Source organism: Xiphophorus maculatus, chromosome 4 (assembly GCF_002775205.1).
Source record: "Xiphophorus maculatus strain JP 163 A chromosome 4, X_maculatus-5.0-male, whole genome shotgun sequence".
Lineage (NCBI taxonomy): Eukaryota > Metazoa > Chordata > Actinopteri > Cyprinodontiformes > Poeciliidae > Xiphophorus > Xiphophorus maculatus.
Genome location: NC_036446.1, coordinates 33,474,241 through 33,492,215, shown reverse-complemented (window position 1 = coordinate 33,492,215; position 17,975 = coordinate 33,474,241). Strand labels below are relative to the sequence as shown.

Here is a 17,975-nt window from a genome sequence, read left to right as displayed (position 1 = left end):
AGGGTTTGTATCCGGTTTTTATAATGTTTCTGTTGATTTTCTGGTGTAAATCTTTTAATGTTTCTGCTCTTTATAAAACAACTGCATGTTCTGTCCTGTGAATTGTTTAGTGAGGTGTTTTGTTTTGTGTTTACTTGTCTTATTACATTGTTCTAATTCCTGCATATTTACACTGCCAAAAATTGTGACAAAGTTGATTAATGTGAACGATCCCAGTCAAATAAATTAAATGCAAAGAAATATACAAATAAATAAGCACAAACTTCAGTACTTTACTCCTGATTCCGAATGCCACTTCATACTGATCAATCGTGTACAAATCAAGCACAGCTTGTGGTGGTAAAGTGAAAAAGTTCATAGGTTTTGATTACTTTCACACTGTATTTCAGAAAAAAAAGAACAAAATATATAAAAACCAAGCCCTATGATCTATTCCTCCACTGTCTGAACCAACTGGAGCTCTGCCTGGTAGCCAAACCACTAAGCTGCTCTGCTTCAGCTTCTGAACCCTCCTGTCAGGAGGCTGGACCTCAACTACTTGAAAAGTTCTGATGTCGCAGAAATGCGACAGAATGCAGCAAAGGTTGCAGAAAAAAAACAAAGTGAGATTTTATTTGACAAAAGAATGTGATCACAGAGAGTAGAAGAAATCTCTTTAATGAGTCAATATACAAAATGAAAACAGCACACTGCAGTGCGACACCAGAAATCTGAGAAAGAAAAAAAAATAAATCTAGCAGGTTCAGGAGCCGTTTTCATGCGGCTCATCCTCCATGTCTTCGTCCTCTGCTTGGTCCCCGTTGTTTATGCCGTCTCCATAACCTTCCTCCATATGCGCCTCTGCACCATTATAGTCTTCCTCTTCTTCTTCCTCCTCCATCCCACTGGGATCTGGTTCAACAAATGAAGAGACATGAGTTTCTGTCTCATCATCACTAACAGACTTTATGTCAAACTGCTGTGATGTTGAGACCTCGTTGGGTTCATTGTGATGGAGAAATGTGAAACTTCAGGTCTTTAGTCCAGTGACAACAGAATGCAGCTCCACATTCTGTCATTGATGGGTTGTGTAAACAGCTGAGTTCTTTATATTATATCATATTTGGAATAATTTGGCAGTAAATGGAAACCTTAATGTAAAAAAAAAAACAGAAGAAAACCTTTCCTAGCAGGTTTACTCATCAGACCGTTAACTCCTTCTAAGACTTCAGCGGTGTGTTAAGCAACAAAACCTCATTTTGAAAAGAAAAAATAATTCCATGTTGTTTGAGGGAAAGAGTCCTGGAGACCAAAGCTACTAAACCAGGACAGACTTGGTTTGTTGTCTTTGGAAGCAGATTATTTGCTCAAATTGACCTTTCAGTCACAGTGCAGGGAACAATCCTGCCTCTCCAGAACCTCCACACATCCTCCTGACCCGACCTGTCAGTAGAAGCACACAGGACAGCAGCAGGTTGGAACCCACCTTGTCTGAGATCTCGTCCGGGGATCTGTCCGGCCTGCAGCATGCCTTTCAACCTCTCCACCTCTGCCAGCGACGTAGCGTTGGAGATGGCATTCTGAAACACACATTTACACAACCTCAGCACCATCCAACTGACAGTTCCTGGCAGAGTCAGTATTGCAGTATTTGCAAGTGGATCCAGGGCGATGATCAGCATGTTTTGGTTTGGCTCTTGGAATGCAGAGTAGGTTTAATTCAAATCATGTTATTGTCTTCATAGCAGATGAAGATCAGGACTGTAGTCTGGGCTTTTACTACTAAGTGGTTTGTTAACAGATTTTAAAACTCTATTCTGTGAGCAATAGGCAGAAAGTGTGAAGACCTCAAAACTGGACTGAAATGCTGATCCTTCTGTGCTGCAATTATTGAGTCTGCTAAAACCAAAAGTATGAACTCATTTTTCAGAGTCCTGTTGGAACACGAGTCATCTAATTTTGGAAATATGTTTTAGGTGGTCATACATCTAATTTCTGTCTTTTTCTGTCAAAGCTTTTTAAACCAACAGACAGAAGGAGGGGGCTGGTTTTTGGTCGATGCTTGTTTGGTTCAAAGACTAAAGCTTCAGATGAATCTTTTTTTAGCTGAAGAACATTTTGACACATTAAACTGTTTTAATCTGTTCACTTTATTTAGTGAGTATTTACACCAGACTTTAATGTGCTGGTGAAAGTCTAAAGTACAATTGTGTGTCATCACCATACTTGTGATACTCTGTCTTATTGTTGCACAGAATTTCAATGAAGCTTGTACATGTTGAAGAGGAGAGGATGAGGATGGATCCTTGGGAAACTCCACAGATAATTTCATTCACGTTGGAAGGTAGCTGAGCACTATGCCAGAAATACCAACCCAATTTTCTAATGAGGACATTAAACTGTCATGATCAATTGTGTCTGATGCTGCACTGGGATCTGATAAAACTACTGTTGAAATGTCATTACAATCTGGGCTGGAGTCGAGGCAGATTATTAACAACACATTGAAAGGAAGCCAAAGCACAACCTGTGTTCGTCTCAAATGAATCAGAATCTCATGCTGGCTGTACAGTTGCAGTATATTTTTAAAAAAGTGAACACAAACTATGACCCTGATTACAGATATGTCTGCAGTGCTCCAAATGGAGCCTACTATAGCTAGATAATGACCCACAGTCTGTCAGTCTAGATAGTCATTACTGATAGATAATGTAGTCCTTATCAGTCCATTTATAAAAGGATGAAGGGGAAAAGTGAGAAAAACATTATCTTTGTGTGACTGGAAGGGGTCAGAGATCCCACTTGACAAACTGACCTTGATGGCCTCCACATCAGCTTGAGACGGCCCCGTCCTTCTCTTCTCTGGCTGAACAACCCCAGGAGTAAACCTGGAAGGGACACGGCTCATTTAGACAACTTTCTCCTCATCTGTGAGACTGGAACGAAATCAACTGCTGTCCTCTTCACTACATGTATTTAAATGTATAATGGTAGTTCAGGTTTGCTGAAAGGAAGCAGCTCATCAGGGATCCTGAGACGTTGCTGTCGAAGCAGACTCACGTTTTTGTTCGCCTGCCCATGTCCTTGGCGAGCTGAACGCCTCGTTTGCCTCGGAACATTTTCTCTGCCTCCTGTCGTTCCTGGAACAACACAGTCAGAGGAACATGTTCATCTTTATTAACATACAAGTTATATTGTGGGTTTGCCAGACCTTACCTTGAGCTTCACTTTCTGAAAATCGAGCACACGGATCTGTGGGATTTTGTTGATGACGTAAAGCCTGTAGTGCTTCTTGTTTGTCACAGGATTCTTCAACAAGCTGCAAGCAGAGAGGACAGTGCTGCATGTCTGGAGGTGATGACCAAGAAGGGTCCAACACTCAGCCCCATTAGAGCTGAACATGTGTGTGAGAGCTTTACCTGAGGAGGGTTAACGTCTTCACCGTGGCCAGCGGATCCAAGTCTCCCTGAGACGAAAAGAGAGCAGAAAGAGATCTAAGTTCTGATAGAGATGAATATGGACAAGTTTTAACTTTACTTAAATTAGGCCCCAACTTGCCCAGATGTGTGAGCAGCATCAGATCAGACTTTTAACAGGCTGTACTTCTAAACAGTAAGGAGAAGGGTAAAGGCCGCTCTGACTTCAATCTCATACAGCTACCTGACCAGCTCTGAGTCCAAGTAGCATTTCCTAATAGCTGCCTGAATGTGGCCTTTGAAGGCAGGATGGAAACAAAATAAGCATCGACTTTTTAACTTGACGCTTCCATAATGCTGGAAGAAAAGAAACCAGAACAATCAGACAACGACAATGTATTAATGAGCTCAAACTGTGATGTTCCTGAATGATCTTTCAGGAACGTTACAACTCAGGAGATCAGACCTGAAGGTTCAGTAACTGATTAGAATTGAAGGGCTCGGTTTAAATCAGTCCTGGACCACTGAGCAGCAGTTCAGTTCTGAAAATAACAAAGGCTTGAAATATTTCACTTTGTATGTTATGATTATGTATAATATGAGTTTCATTTTCTGGAATGACGGATAGGAAAATACTGTATTTTTTCAGGATGTTTTAATTTCCTGAGTACAGAATCCAAAGTGATCCTTGGATCCAAGGATCTGTCCTCTGCTCCCTCCCAGCTGAACTCCCTACGCTGCAAATGACCCAAACAGCAACGACCTTTGATCCTCCAATTTAGCCTGATAAGCTGCTGATCTACTGAGGTCTCATCTGTCTGTTCTGATGCACCAGTAAATAGGCCTTGATATCCTTTCCTAATTTTGGGAGATCGGTGATCGGCTGACACTTACATGTGAAGCTGATCTTGTCCACTGATTTTATCTTTCTCAGCAAAGTTCTAAAAATCAGCCACTGTCCTCTATTGTTCTGCTGTGAGAGGTTTGACTGACCCTCCAGGTCATGTCTGCAATGTTTGCAATTAACAATAGTGATCCCACTGTTGCTAACTCAGAAACATTTCAGACAAAGAAGAAAAAAAAACAGTCGGTATCAGCTAGAAATGGAACCAGCAGATTAGGCCTTTAAAGATCATAATCTGTGATCGGCTAGAAACTGCAGCTCTAGTTCTGGTCATAATATTCATTCAACAGTCTCTCGTGTTTGCTCTGATTTTATACGCTTCATGTATTCAAAACAGCAGGAACTGGGGCTCCATGGTAACGTTACTCACCAGCTCCTGGATGTTGTTGTTGGTGAGCACCAGCTCTCTGAGATCTGGCAGAGACTGCTCCAGGTTCTCCCCGATCCGACTGGAGGAACAGCAGCAACATGAGAGACAACAGCCACATTAACACCTCACATGATGGAGGCCTGTCACAATAGCAACTTACACTGGACAGCAAGTTGTCTCACTAATTATTATGATGACAATAATGTTTTTTGAGACTATTTTCAAGTAATTCATAGATGATGACATAATAATGCACCCTGTCAAAAAACAGGAAACTTTAACTTTGTAAAGAACATTTATCACTGGAACTGGAAGACGTTTTAAATATCCAGAATTAAAACACAACAATAAATAAAACCCATCTAGTCATATGAGATTTGAACTTTTTTTTGGTCAGGATTTTCATTGCGTTTTGGCTGGAAACCTTGACCACAGCCTCGGATCACTGGCACCACCTGTCGGGTCTAACACTGACCAGGCAGGATCCAGTTTCTTCCAATCAGCATCTGATCACTTCAATCTGAGATCTTACCAGATTCTGTTGTTGTTCATCAGCAACGTTTTAAGTCTTTTGAGCAAAGGGAAGCCGTCCAGTTTCCTCACTTCATTATCAGAGAAATCAATGGTATCAAACTGGTCCAGAGTCGCTCCCAGGTTCTCCAGAACCGGGATCTTATAACCTTTAGGGTAAAATACAGGAAAGGTTCAAGTTAAGTATTTGAATAGTTTCTATGCAAACACGCCGGGTCCTCAGCTGCTTTTTCAATTAGCATTCAGAGCCGTTTAGGAAACTCCAGAAAGTCTCCAGCTTGTAGCTTGACTCTAACTTCCTACCATGCTAGCAGTTAGCAGCCTAGCTTCTCCGGGTCAGCCAGCAGAATTAAAAAGGAAACAAGTGAAGCAGCTGTTCTGAACGCCTTACAAAGCCTGGTACTGCAGTCCGCAGACACAGCTACTTCCTACCCTGGTGTTCTCCGACTGAATGAAGTCAAAAGCAACGAGGCCTGATGCCGCCGTGAGGGAGGCGCTCAGACTTACCTCGTAGGTCCAACTCTCGGTCTCTCACCGGGTTGGTGTACTGAGCAGCCTGCTCTATGAGCTCCGCAGATAACTTCACCATGTCGACAACAGAACCAGGCTTTAGGCGGAACGACTTTTCTTCACCAAACTAATCAAAACGTGTCACACACTGCCGCCAGAACAAAGATTTCTTCTTCGTGTTTTTATTGTCTTCTTCGGAGGTAAGTAAGTGGGGGTTGGCAAACAGTCCTAAAGCGCTATTACCGCCACCTACTGGTCTGAGGTGTGTCTATATTCAGGGGCGGAGCTAGAGAGGGTCAGTGGAGCTCTGCTTAAGATGGTGTCTGGGCTTATATTCACGGGGCTCGGCCGGGCTCAGCTCAAAGAGGAAACATGGGTCCCCTTCCCATGGGCTCTCCACTTGGAGGAGGGGCCAAAAGTGTCGGGTGCCAAAGTCAGAAGCTCTGTCATCTGGGAGGGAGTCAAAGTAGAGCTGCTGCTCCTCCACATTAGTAGCAGGTGTCAGCTGAAGTGACTCTGGCATTTTGTTAGGATGGAGAGAAGAAAAATATAAACAGCATTCATACATCAACAGAAATGTGCAGCTGAGTGAGTTATTAAAAATGTGCAGAATTTGCATTTTGCACGTGTACATAAAAAACAACTGACTATTTAGAAGAAATTAAAAAAGGTAAATAACATCTGTACTCTGAAGATCTAGAGAACAGAGCAGATAGTGAAAAATCACAGAAGCTCTGCTCCAGAGGTTCCTTCTTTTGAAAGAAAATCTGACTATAGATTATATCCAACCTTTCTCTCACATAAAACATTTTAAAGCATATGTATTAATTTTACATATGAGTCATATTCTATGAATAATAGAGTTAAAGACTGATTTAGCCTCCATCTTACTGAAATATATACTTGGAGTGTTTGCTTGGCCTGACAGCATCAGCTGGAGTTATCATGTAAAACAGATTATACTATACAACTATAAGCAAACTTGACATGAACTGAACCTGTTAAAATCTATTCCTGCACGCTAGAGTTTGCACTACTGCCATCTTGTGGAGCAACTCAACACCTACACTGTCCAATCAGTCAGATTGTGTTGAGCAGGCAGGTTCTATGAAGCCAGATCACGGGAAACCTTCCACTTCCATTTTGTAATTTCAGCTCAACAGCATTTGTTCCTTCTGACAAAATAGGATTAAAAATTGTCCACTTTGATTTTAAAAATCATATTTCTTTGCTAAATTGAAACTGGTTTGTGGTATCATTTGAAGAGTTTGATAAACTTATAAAGACAAATAAAGAAAATCTACCAGAACTGGGTTTCATTGTATCTGATTCTTAGAACATTACAGAAACTGGCTATTTTTGTAATAGTATGAATTATATCAGGGGGATCTGTGAAGTTGCTAGTGGATATAATAAATATTGATTAAATCAAGATATATTTGTGTTTGTATCAAAAATACAAGTGTGAATCTTGTTCTGTGCATTTGTAACTATTGCTTTGTGCACAAACAAAGTATCCTGTGCAGGTGTGAATCGTTATGTGTATTTATAAATCGCGTCCAGTGCATTTGTGAATAATGAGACTGTTTTAGCTCCATACCAAGCAGTCTCTGTTTTCAATTTAAACCAAGCGTCATCATTGAGCCTCCGCGCCAGGAGGCGGCGCCGGTACAGAAGTAACTCTCCAAATGAAGAAGAGATTGCTGCGAAGATAAACACGTCATCGTGAATGTCCTGGATTAAGAGTAGCTAGTTTTTGGTTTTGTGTCAGTTAGTTAGGATTCCGCTAAAATGGAGCTGATATAAGGAAGTTTGCGCCGCAGCAGCAGGAAGCTTAAAACAGACTCGCTGTGTGATTTGTGCCTTTAAGAACACGGTGGGGGTGCGTGTGTGTGTGTGTGTGTGTGTGTGTGTGTACCGGTGGGTAAAATGGATGATGATGTGGAAATATTAGACGTCGACGATGACAACTCTCCCCGTCAGGTTCCTCTGAAGAACCAGGATCTGAGTCAGCTGAGCTTCACAGGTAACTAGCAACAACACTTCCGGTCTCGACTTCATGACGTGTAAAGTATGAAAGCGGCTAAGAAGGGCTGTTTAACAGTGTTGAGTTTTTCTACTTGAAACACACGTCAGGAAATCAGACACTAATAAGTTGAGTGGATTGTTGTTGGGAAGCACACGGCATAGTTGAAGCACTTCCTCCATGTTCCCCCGGCAGTAGGGGAGTTCCTGTCCCTGTACGGGTGGTACCTGCTGGCTGTCACCGTCACAGTGCTGCTGCTCATCCAGCATCTGAGGAAGAGGAGGACCGGCCAGAGCCGTCAGGACTCCGTCCCACACAACCTGCAAGGTCAGCATCAGCACCGTAACAACGTTCAAGTGGAGCCACTTTTCTAACAGCATTTCTTCTTCCAATTTCTTAGAATTTAACAACAAAAAATAATAATAACGGAGCCATTCTGGCTGTAAGTCACGGTGATCAACCTCAGTAATTACTATGTAATTATGTCACTAATTGCTATGTTTTTGTTTGCTAATATAGAAACAAAGGGGTATTTGAAAATTCACACCTGCACAGGATACTTTGTTTGTGCACAAAGCAATAGTTACAAATGCACAGAACAAGATTCACACTTGTATTTTTGATACAAACACAAATATATCTTGATTTAATCAATCCCATCCAAAGTGGGATTGCTACTCCCATCCCACTTTGGATGGGAGTAGCTTATCAACAAATAAGTTATTTTCCCATGGATAAATAAAGTACATTCTAATTCTTAACATTTTCACAATAAAACCGCATTTTATATTAATATTGCGAAGAACTCTAACAGATATTAGCTCATTTAGCATGTATCCATGCTCTGTATGCTAAATATTTGGTGATATTTTGGTTCCATGCAGCATAAATGTTGAGGGAGGACCAGCATGTTATTGTCAGATGCTGTCCTGATTTTGTTGAGATGGAAATGAGGAGTTTCATTTTCTTCCTGTAGCTGATGTAATTGGACCTGTAGAACGGCAGCATGTGGGAACAATTCTGTATAGTTGCTTTGGTTTTAATGCACAAAGACAGAAACTATGTCTGTTTAATGTCAGCCATAGTTTCCTTTAAGCAGCTGTTGTACAAGATATTCCTCCCTTAGCTGTTTTGCTCTTTATGGAATTATGAAAGTATAAAAAGCTAATGTTAGCTGCTACTCCTTTGAATTTCACTAAAGGTTACTTCAATTTCTCTCTACTAAAAATACTTTTTAAAGCTAAATTTGGCCAACTTTCAGCCAGCTGGCCATCAGTGCACAGCAACAGGTGGAGGGGCTGGGGGAAGTACAACATTGCTGTGATTCCAGCTCTTTATCTGGCTTGTCAGTGAAAAATATAAAGTGAATTTGTCGCAAACATAATTTTCCTTTTTTTATTCCTGAAGATGTATCTCTAGTAACAAAGAGACAGGAGGCCATGGAGGCAGCTCGGCGGAGGATGCAGGCGGAGCTGGACGCCAAAGCTGCTGCCTTTAAGGAGAAGCAGAGAGAGGTGTAGTGGGGGCTGCATGGTGGGCCACCTGAACCGGGGTAGACTTTTACTCACAGTTTTTTATCAACAGCAAGAAGAAGAGAAGAGAAGACAGAAGATCGAGGAATGGGAGAGCATGAAGCAGGGGAAGAGCTCCAAAGGACACAAGCTATCTGAGGTGAGCTGACCTTGTCTCCTCTCAGGACAGAATATTAGGCTAACGATTGAGGTCAGGAACCCTGCTTTCTGCTGTGAGAGAACAAGTGAGCAGTAAATGCTGGAATAGAACCAGCTGCATTCATGTCGCTGTGGTTTCACTGTGTGTCTGATTCCTGCAGAACACAGAGGAGGCGAGTGCAGCAGCAGCTGGGGTCAAACCAAAGACGGATAAGAAGCCGCTGCGCTCCAACGGTAAGAACCTCACCGCCTGCAGGATTCACCATCAGGCTGTGTGTGCTGCAACAACAGCACAGCATGGATTATTAGGTTTAGAATATGTAAGCAAATGATGTTTAAACTGCCAAGGATTGCATTGCTACAGTATTTTGTGTTTGTGTGTGTATTTGTATGTGTGAGCCAGTTTCTTCCCAAGCAGGAAGGAAAATGATCCATGGTAATAAAATTAATTAACAAATCATAGTTTAAAAGTGCGCCCCCTTTACTCAAATACCCTCAAAACAAGTTAGCTCAATTAAATGCAGTCAGAAGGCAGCTAATAGTAAACCATTAAATTTAATCTCAGTATGAATCCAGATGTTTTGGTTCTCTGACCTCAGAGGTTCCTTAGAGAACAGCCATCGCCATGGAGACCAAGGAGCCCAGCAGCAGGTCAGGGAGGAGGTTCTGGTTCGGTTTAAAGCTGGGTTAGGTTCTACAGAAATATCCTAACAATACAATAACAATCTTTATTGTCATTATAGAACCATGCAATAATGACAATAAAGATTGTTATTGTTAACAACAATAATAATAAGCTTTAACGTCTCCCAGAGCTCAGACATATTAAGACGTGACGGTCCATCTGAACCCAGTCCAGAATCCACGCCTGAACCCGATTGAGTAGCTAGACTTTGGTGCCGAGTCTCTAGAAGCACTAAGTGTGTAGAGACAGAAGCTGCAGCTGAAGTGCAGTGAACGTTGGTTCTACTTGATAGATAAAAATACACATTTCACTCTTCTGTATCTGTAAAATAAACTCAGAATAATTTTTTTTTGTCTCTGTGTTTCAGACTACAATCCCCTGATGGGACAAGGAGGCTCCTGCACCTGGAGGCCAGGGAGGAGGGGGCCCTCAGCGGGTGGATGAGGTTAAAGGGTGGAGGTGCTCTGACCGCCTCCAGACTAACCTGCACCCTGAGTGCTGGGACCAAGCTGGCAATGAAACAGAGCTCCTGCTTTCAGATCACTGCTTAAACATCAGTACTGGAGAAGTTGGTACACCCATTTAGAAAATCACACTAGAGACTGTTGAGAAACATAACCATCAACATGATTTCACTGCACGATCAAAAATACAAATAATATTTTTGTCTTGCAGTAAAAATGTTCCAATTATCACAATTCCTTCTTCCTTTGGGTCCAAATTTTTAACATAGTACATAAGCTTTACAGCTGCAGTATATAACTTTTATAAAAAATATGTTTTTACAAATTTGCTAAAACTATCTTAGTGTTGTGTAGTTTGTGACAGATTGTGTAAAGCTTGATCTCCTTCATCTCCTCCCTGAGCTATTATTACCATCTGAAGAAATGCATCACTCCAAACTAAAGACAACCAAGGAGGGTCTCAGTGCTGTCAGTCATCCTTCATGTTCTTGCTGCTAAATGTTCTTTTGGCGGAGAAACGACTTAACTGTTACAGGAAAACCCTTTATCTGCCGTCATCTGTGACCATGCTAACTAGCATGAGCATTTACAACATGCTATGCTAGCTGCAGCATAACAGAAAGCAAGGAGGGGAAAAGGAGGGTGGGTAGTTCCACACAAAATTGTGATTGACAGCACGAATATTGTTCCTGGCTCTGATTGGTTGTTTCTAGTTTGCACTGGGAGATCAGAATAGCTCCTTTTTTCATCTGTCTCATATCATACTGTCATGAAATAGTGACAGTTTCAAACATTTTTTTGTAAAAGTTACATACTGCAGCTTTAATTATTTCAGAAGGAACATTATAAAAGTGCATTTTAATGGGTGTACTAGACTTTTCCTTTCCTCAGTAGCTCTTTTGCTAAGATGACAGCAGATCATGGACTCAGCTCTTGGTGTCATTGGAAGCTTGACATGAAGCCGTTCCTTGAAATGGTCTCGAACCAGAAGGTCTGGCTGATCTGTCCCAGTCAGGGTGCTTTTTCATGGTTGTTGTGTATTTCTGGAAGATTTGAGAAAAAATCATAGCAGCAGTTGTATCTAGTAGATATTATTTACATTCTGTCTGACTGTGTGATTCTAAACAAATTAAAGTGTAAGAAATCTTTGTCCAACTCCATTGATTGAAGACAGTTGCTGGGAGAGCTGGGTTTGACCAGCCGGTAAACTGTTCATCTTTATCTTAACTAACATGGGGAATTGTATTTATTTTGAACTCTGATGTTAAGTTGTGTATTTGTATTCCTTTCCTTCTTTAGAATGGCCCAGTCAAAGTCATGTATAAAAGAATGCACCACTTTCCCCCTGCATGTTGGCAGTGACAAATTTGGTAAAATACAGCAACCCGCCCCCCCCCAAAAGAAAAATCAGATGCTTTTGAACTTTTTATTACAAAGAACTTTATTGACTAAAGGGGTTTAGTTTATGTAGAACAAAAACACTTTGTCTTTTTTTGACCCAGACTTCTTTTGTGTCACATCAGCACAGATGAAACTCTTAAACAAAAAATTACCCATTACTTTAACCAGAAGACCGATTATGATGAAATGGGCAAATGTGCTTGAAGTGTTTGTCTGTTTCATATTATGAATATAAAATATGGTTAAAATTTAATATTGAGGTTTGGAGCTGTGGCCCCAGTTTGAACCACATTTAAAACTTGTGGTGAGTTTTTAAGAAGCAGAAGGAAAATCAGAAGGAGGAATGGGTCACAGTCAGGATTTGATGCAAATGTTAGTTTCCACAAAAACCGGTAGAAGTTAAGAACTTAAATAAGAAGTTAAATAATGAAAAACATCTGAAATATTTACATTTTTATTCCGTGTCATCATTGAGACATGGACTATTATCTAAAAATACAGAAGACGCGAAACAAGATTGTTTCAGTTCCCTCAATGCAAAACCAAAGCGTGATTCACAAATTTAGCCGCTAGGTGGCGCACGAGATAAGCTATGCTACTCTTTATTCTTTTTAGTTTTATGTCCCGACTTAAACGACGACGTAAAAATAAAAATAGATATATAAATTTTAACCTACCAATCACATTTTAATAAAAGGGTTGGCACTAAATATTAAAGCGGTAGTTTTCGGTCTTAGTTGGAACCCGCAGCACATTAACCACAGATTTAAGCAATCCTGTGGGGTTCTGCTCACATTTTAATAATCATCGACACAGTTAAAACCCCACATTAGATGTACTGCACATAACTCCGGTGGTTAAGAAGGGATTTCCGGTAAAACGTGGTACGCTGCGTCGGAACATTTCTACGGAAACGCACTTGGGTCAAACCAGTGTTAAATCCTTCGCGATCAGCGATCTGGATTGTCAGACATTCCAGCTACCGTGCGGGGGACAAACCAGACAGGATCCGCTGCTCTGAGCTGCAATGCAAGCCGCTACCTGCGTCGCTCGGCGGTGATTCCCCTGCGGTGGACGGTGGAGGGCTGCTGGCTGGTCGGGGCGGGCAGGGCAGCGGCGGGGCTCGGAGCTTCAGGTAGCGGCTTCGAGGAGTCTGCTGCGATGCTACGTGGGCATCTGGAAGAAAAGCGCTTTTCTGCTCCTAGACTGTGTGTGTGAGCCACTGGAACCCCACCGAGCCGCTTTTAGCTGCCGTCTTTTACTGCCTGGGTTTTATTTCCTAGACATTTTTCTTCGAGAACCGCTGTTTTAGAACCAGACAGCATTTTCCGACGAGCTGGTTAAGTTTTTGGGGGAATGGCAGGTCGAAGCCGAAGAGCATGGTTTAGTGTTCTGCTAGGACTGGTGGTCGGCTTCACGCTGGCTTCCAGGCTCATCTTACCCAAGGCGACCGAGCTGAAAAGAGCCGGGCAGAAGCGCAAAGTCAATACCGCCGCCTGCGGGCTCCACGCGGGGCTCAGGAACGAACACGGAGGAGTCCTGTGGGCACCGCAGGCGGACGGCTCCCCCACGACCGTGAAGCCGGATTCCAGCTCCAAGAGTTTCCTATTCGTGGGTGTGATGACGGCTCAGAAGTACCTGAACAGCCGGGCCGTGGCAGCACACAGGTACAGAGAGGGCTGATGAGCCAGCACTCTGGCTGGCTGACAGGCTTAAACAGAGGATGACGATGGTTCACATGCTGGTCATTCTTATTCTTAAGCTTACATGGAATATTTACACTTTTTCCAAACAGGAGCGACCCTAGGTTGTAGGGACCCCAAACCATTAGACTTAGTGGACCCCCTCTGGTTAAACACACCACTTAAAGCACCATCATGTTCGCTATATTTTAGTTATTTATTTTGGTCATTTGTCATAAAAAAGAATAAATCCAAGCATTGAAATCAAACTCAAAAGTTGTTAAACCAGCAATTTCTCACCAGAATCTAAACACTTACAGAATAAAGAAAATCAAAATTATTATTATTTTTCTTTTTCCCAATTTGTAGAGCAGTGGTCTCACACTCCAGTCCTTCAGGGTCGGTATCTGGAGTTCTGTCTGCTCACACCTGGCTCCAATATCAGCTCATTAGCAGAGCTCTGTAGCTCCTGACATCGTGCTGGTGAGGCAGTTTTACCATTTAATTCCAGTGTGTTGAACAAGAGACAGTCTAAAAGTTGTATTCTGGTTCTCCAGGAAAGCAGTTTGAGATCACTCCACTGGTGGAGTCTCCATCTCTAGCGAGGTTCATGACTGCTGAGGCACTGACTCCTCCTGTCTGGAGTTGGACGTTCAAATGTGTAATCTAAAATAGATGCTTATATATTTTGATTTTAACCAAATTAAATAAGAACTCTGAATTATACTGAATTATGCTTTAATCAATTCTCAATATGGAACATTTTCTGTTGTTTAATTGGTCATCCAAGAAACTACTAATCCTGAAGCCTTCCAGCTGATTTCACGAGTTGTTACTGGAACACAATGCTCTGTTTTCTTAATCATTTTTATTCCTCTTTTTACATAAAGTAAATTAGATGGGATTGTTTTGTATCTGTTAACTCAAACTCCTGATTCTATGGAACATATTGAACTACAGGCATTTGACACAATGTGCAGAAGGAACTTATATTTCTGATGATTTCATGTCATATTGCAACATAAACTCAACAGCATTTTTGCTGTTGCATAATTTGCATATGGTTTCTTGTGCAATTTCAACTCAGTTATCAGCGGCTGATTGGCAGTTAGTGTTACTGGGTTGTACTAGAATAAAGCAGCTGATAAACTCCACAGCATCACTGTAGAAAAGAATGTGAAGGACTTGATGATCTCAGCTGACAGAATTCTCTGCAACATTCTCAAAAGCAAGTGGTGCTTTTTATTTGCTAAAAACTAGTTTTATTGTCGAGATGAAATATTTAGCTTTTTGAAACAGAGGTGCACAGATGGCTGAACAGAGGAGGGGATGATTAAATAAGATGGGTAATAATAAAATGGATCCACCATTTGCTGGCTTGCAGAACATTTCAAATCATTCATGGGTTATTAATAATGTTTGGTCCACTGTTATGCTTCCTTGAACAAGCTGGAATAGATCAGTGGACTGTAGAAAACATGTTCATTACATTTAATACACAGAATTATTCTCAGATATTGAGAATGCGCTGGTTTAGCACTACCTCACGATTATGCAAATGAGCTGCTGCTGGCCACGCCCTCCCAACTCATCGTTTACGTCATCGCCTCAGGCCCAAAAGCTCAAAAATTCAGCACAAAAAACTTTCTTTTTCCCACAATTACAACCTATATCAGTATACTTTTGCGAGGTTAGAGGACAAGCACTTCTCTCAACATTTGAAAAACAATGTTAGCTTATGCTAACTGACAAATAATGTTCATGCTGAACAACAATACAAAACACACAACACATCAATATATACTTCCATCACCAAGTCTTTTGGTAAATCCTGTCATGTTCTGTTGGTAGTTTTGATAAGACTCCTGCTAGGTAACAAATTGTGACACAACAGTCTAGAGGTTTTTGAAACTGGCTGTTTTGCAAACAACAGCAGGACATTTACTTATTCCCGTCTATGGGGTGTTTATTTAATTTTTATTTTTTTCTGCTCTTGGACTGTTTCTAGAAGCAGGAGATACCAAAATGGAAGTACAGAAACATGCAAAAAGTGATTTTTTTGCATAATAGTGGCCCCTTAAGACCTTAACTGTTTTTCCAATGTCTTCTTGCACAAAGCATTATGGCCCAGAACACATCGACTCACTCTCTCTACCAGCTCACATGCCGGGCTCCATTTAAACTCGAATGTTGGAATTTTTAAGATCTGAGTTGGAAATTCTTCCTAAAAATGGGATGATATTTATAGGAAGGCTGGGAGTTGACAAGAAAGCAACAATGAGCTTAGAACCAGGTCTGTAACTAAATGATATTAAATTATTCTGTTGATTTATCTGGTGATCAATCAATAAATCAGATTTTAAAAAATTGGCACATTCTGCAGCTTTTTCATTTAACCACTTAAGACTTTTCAATACACTGTTATAAATACATTAAAAGATGCAAATAGACAAATTTAGACCCTTTTTAAATGGAGCAAACCTTTTTTTTCCTAAAAAGCAGCAACAGCATTCCTTTAGTGAACATCTGATCATTTGTAGGGAGCATCTTCAGCTAAAAACATCCTTCTAACTTCAACATCAGGCCTTGCTGCTGGACTGAACATCAGTATAGTGTGGCTGATCTGCTGAGTGTTTTTTGGATTAACAGATTAATAATTGGATATCAAAATATGCTTTTTTTAGCAGAATGTGAACCAAGTGAAGCTTAAACTCCAACTTGAGGTGTTCTGCTCTGGGTGAAACATATTTTTCAACTTAAATACAAAAAGTATATTTTGTACAGTTTTGGATTAATTACTGCTGTTCTTTTAGCAAATGCCCCTTTATTGAGTCTGTGTGCACCAGTTGATGATTAATCGATTTACTAAATACTAAATTAGTTGATGATTTTTTTCAATAACTGACTTATCGAGATAAATTGTTTCAACCCTACTCAGGTCCAGAGATGAAGCTTTTACTTGAACTTCTAATGGTTTGTAGTGTGTGTAATGAAACATACAGCACTGTACATCTGTTATGACCATGTTTATTGTTTGTTACATGTGTTTATTAGAAGTGAACTGAATTCCCAGTCATTGTTCAGTTTGCATATTTAATGCAGTGAGGTTGTTGGAGGACCATGGAAGCCCTCATTGGTAAAATGTGAATGAGGATGAGTCGTCTTTGTTGGTCTCCTTTGTGTTGCTGGTGGGAGTTTGGTCTCTGCCATTCAGATGGATGTGAGTTTTCTTTGCTGCAGAGTCACCAGAACTAGACTGATCTACTGTTGTGGACAAACCAGAGTTATAGAAAGTGAAGAGTGTGAGCTACAGTTTGTCTCACAGGAACAAAAGCAGTTCCTGATTCCAGCTTCTGAACTCTATCTGATATGTGAATGCCTGCAGCACCTGGCTTCTTGATAAAAAATTAATAGGCTAATTAAAGTTTGATTAAAAAGGAGGACAGTCGGTCACCACATCTCAACTGAATGAACCTGCTGGTGAAATGTGGATAGCATGAGCCTGTAGATGAACTCTTTCTCTCCTGGAGAGGCAAGACTTTAGAATAGGGGTCTCCAGCTCTGGCCTTCAGAGGCTCGTCCTGCTCATTTTTGCCCACCCTTTGAAAAACCTCTGTTTATTCCATTCTAACTGAAACAGGAGGAGTTTGGAGTGATTGAACTTCAGATGGTGAGAAAAAAGGAGGATGTGTTTTTTCATGGAACTTATTATCTTTGGACATACAGAGGGACGATCCAGAGTCATCGCAGAGTAGAGTTCAACTAGTTTCCACAGTTGAAACTACTTTAAACTAGCTTGTAGTTGAAACTAGAGATCAGGCCTGAAATCTGACCTGAACATTTAGAGCCACATAAATATTGTTACAAAATCGGCCTTCTATCACCTGAAGAACATTTCTAGGATTAAAGGACTAATGTCCCAGCAAGCTCTAGAGAAACTCATCCATGTATTTATCTTTAGTCACATTGATTACTGAAACAATGTCTTCATATGTCTGTCTAAAAAAACACTAAAACCAGAAAGATGGAAAACATCACCCAGTTCTACAAGTCCTTCACTGAGAGAATAGATTTTAAAATACGGTTAGTTTATAAATCACAGAACGGTTTATCACCACAATACAATAAAGATCTGCTGTTGTATCAACCTTCCAGACCTTCCTGGTCTGGTCTTTTATGATGAAGACTTTATGATGTTTTTATGACGTAAAGGAATTTAAATTGCCTTGTTGCTGAAATGTGCTATGCAACTGAACTTGAAGGTTCTAGGTAACCATTGAAGTTTACATATAACCTTCATTTGTAATGTGTAAACTTCTAGTTTCAGCTGTAGACTC

General features: G+C 40.9%; 3 protein-coding genes across 3 annotated transcripts in view; 2 read left to right on the top strand and 1 right to left on the bottom strand.

The window, feature by feature from the left end:
- Positions 1 to 641: 641 nt before the first annotated feature.
- snrpa1 (small nuclear ribonucleoprotein polypeptide A') lies at positions 642 to 6,255 on the bottom strand. Its single transcript, XM_005802663.3, has 9 exons — positions 5,708 to 6,255; positions 5,202 to 5,349; positions 4,670 to 4,748; positions 3,399 to 3,445; positions 3,196 to 3,298; positions 3,040 to 3,119; positions 2,795 to 2,867; positions 1,466 to 1,559; positions 642 to 891 (listed from the first exon to the last, which is right to left on the bottom strand). Exons 1-9 carry the CDS (start codon positions 5,787 to 5,789, stop codon positions 743 to 745), a joined length of 855 nt encoding a protein of 284 aa, XP_005802720.1. The 5' UTR covers positions 5,790 to 6,255; the 3' UTR covers positions 642 to 742.
- A 1,106-nt stretch (positions 6,256 to 7,361) lies between these two features.
- On the top strand, positions 7,362 to 11,704 carry selenos (selenoprotein S). The gene is made up of 6 exons (XM_005802662.2): positions 7,362 to 7,736; positions 7,932 to 8,063; positions 9,144 to 9,250; positions 9,321 to 9,407; positions 9,568 to 9,640; positions 10,459 to 11,704. The coding sequence occupies exons 1-6, from the start codon at positions 7,640 to 7,642 to the stop codon at positions 10,533 to 10,535; spliced, it is 573 nt and encodes a 190-aa protein (XP_005802719.1). The 5' UTR covers positions 7,362 to 7,639; the 3' UTR covers positions 10,536 to 11,704.
- Positions 11,705 to 12,208: 504 nt separating this feature from the next.
- The window catches only part of chsy1 (chondroitin sulfate synthase 1), a 32,078-nt gene continuing 26,311 nt past the window's right edge, over positions 12,209 to 17,975 (top strand). The window contains exon 1 of the mRNA XM_005802661.2: positions 12,209 to 13,623. Coding sequence (XP_005802718.1) covers positions 13,313 to 13,623 — 311 coding nt within the window. The 5' untranslated portion in view covers positions 12,209 to 13,312. The remainder of the gene's footprint in view (positions 13,624 to 17,975) is intronic.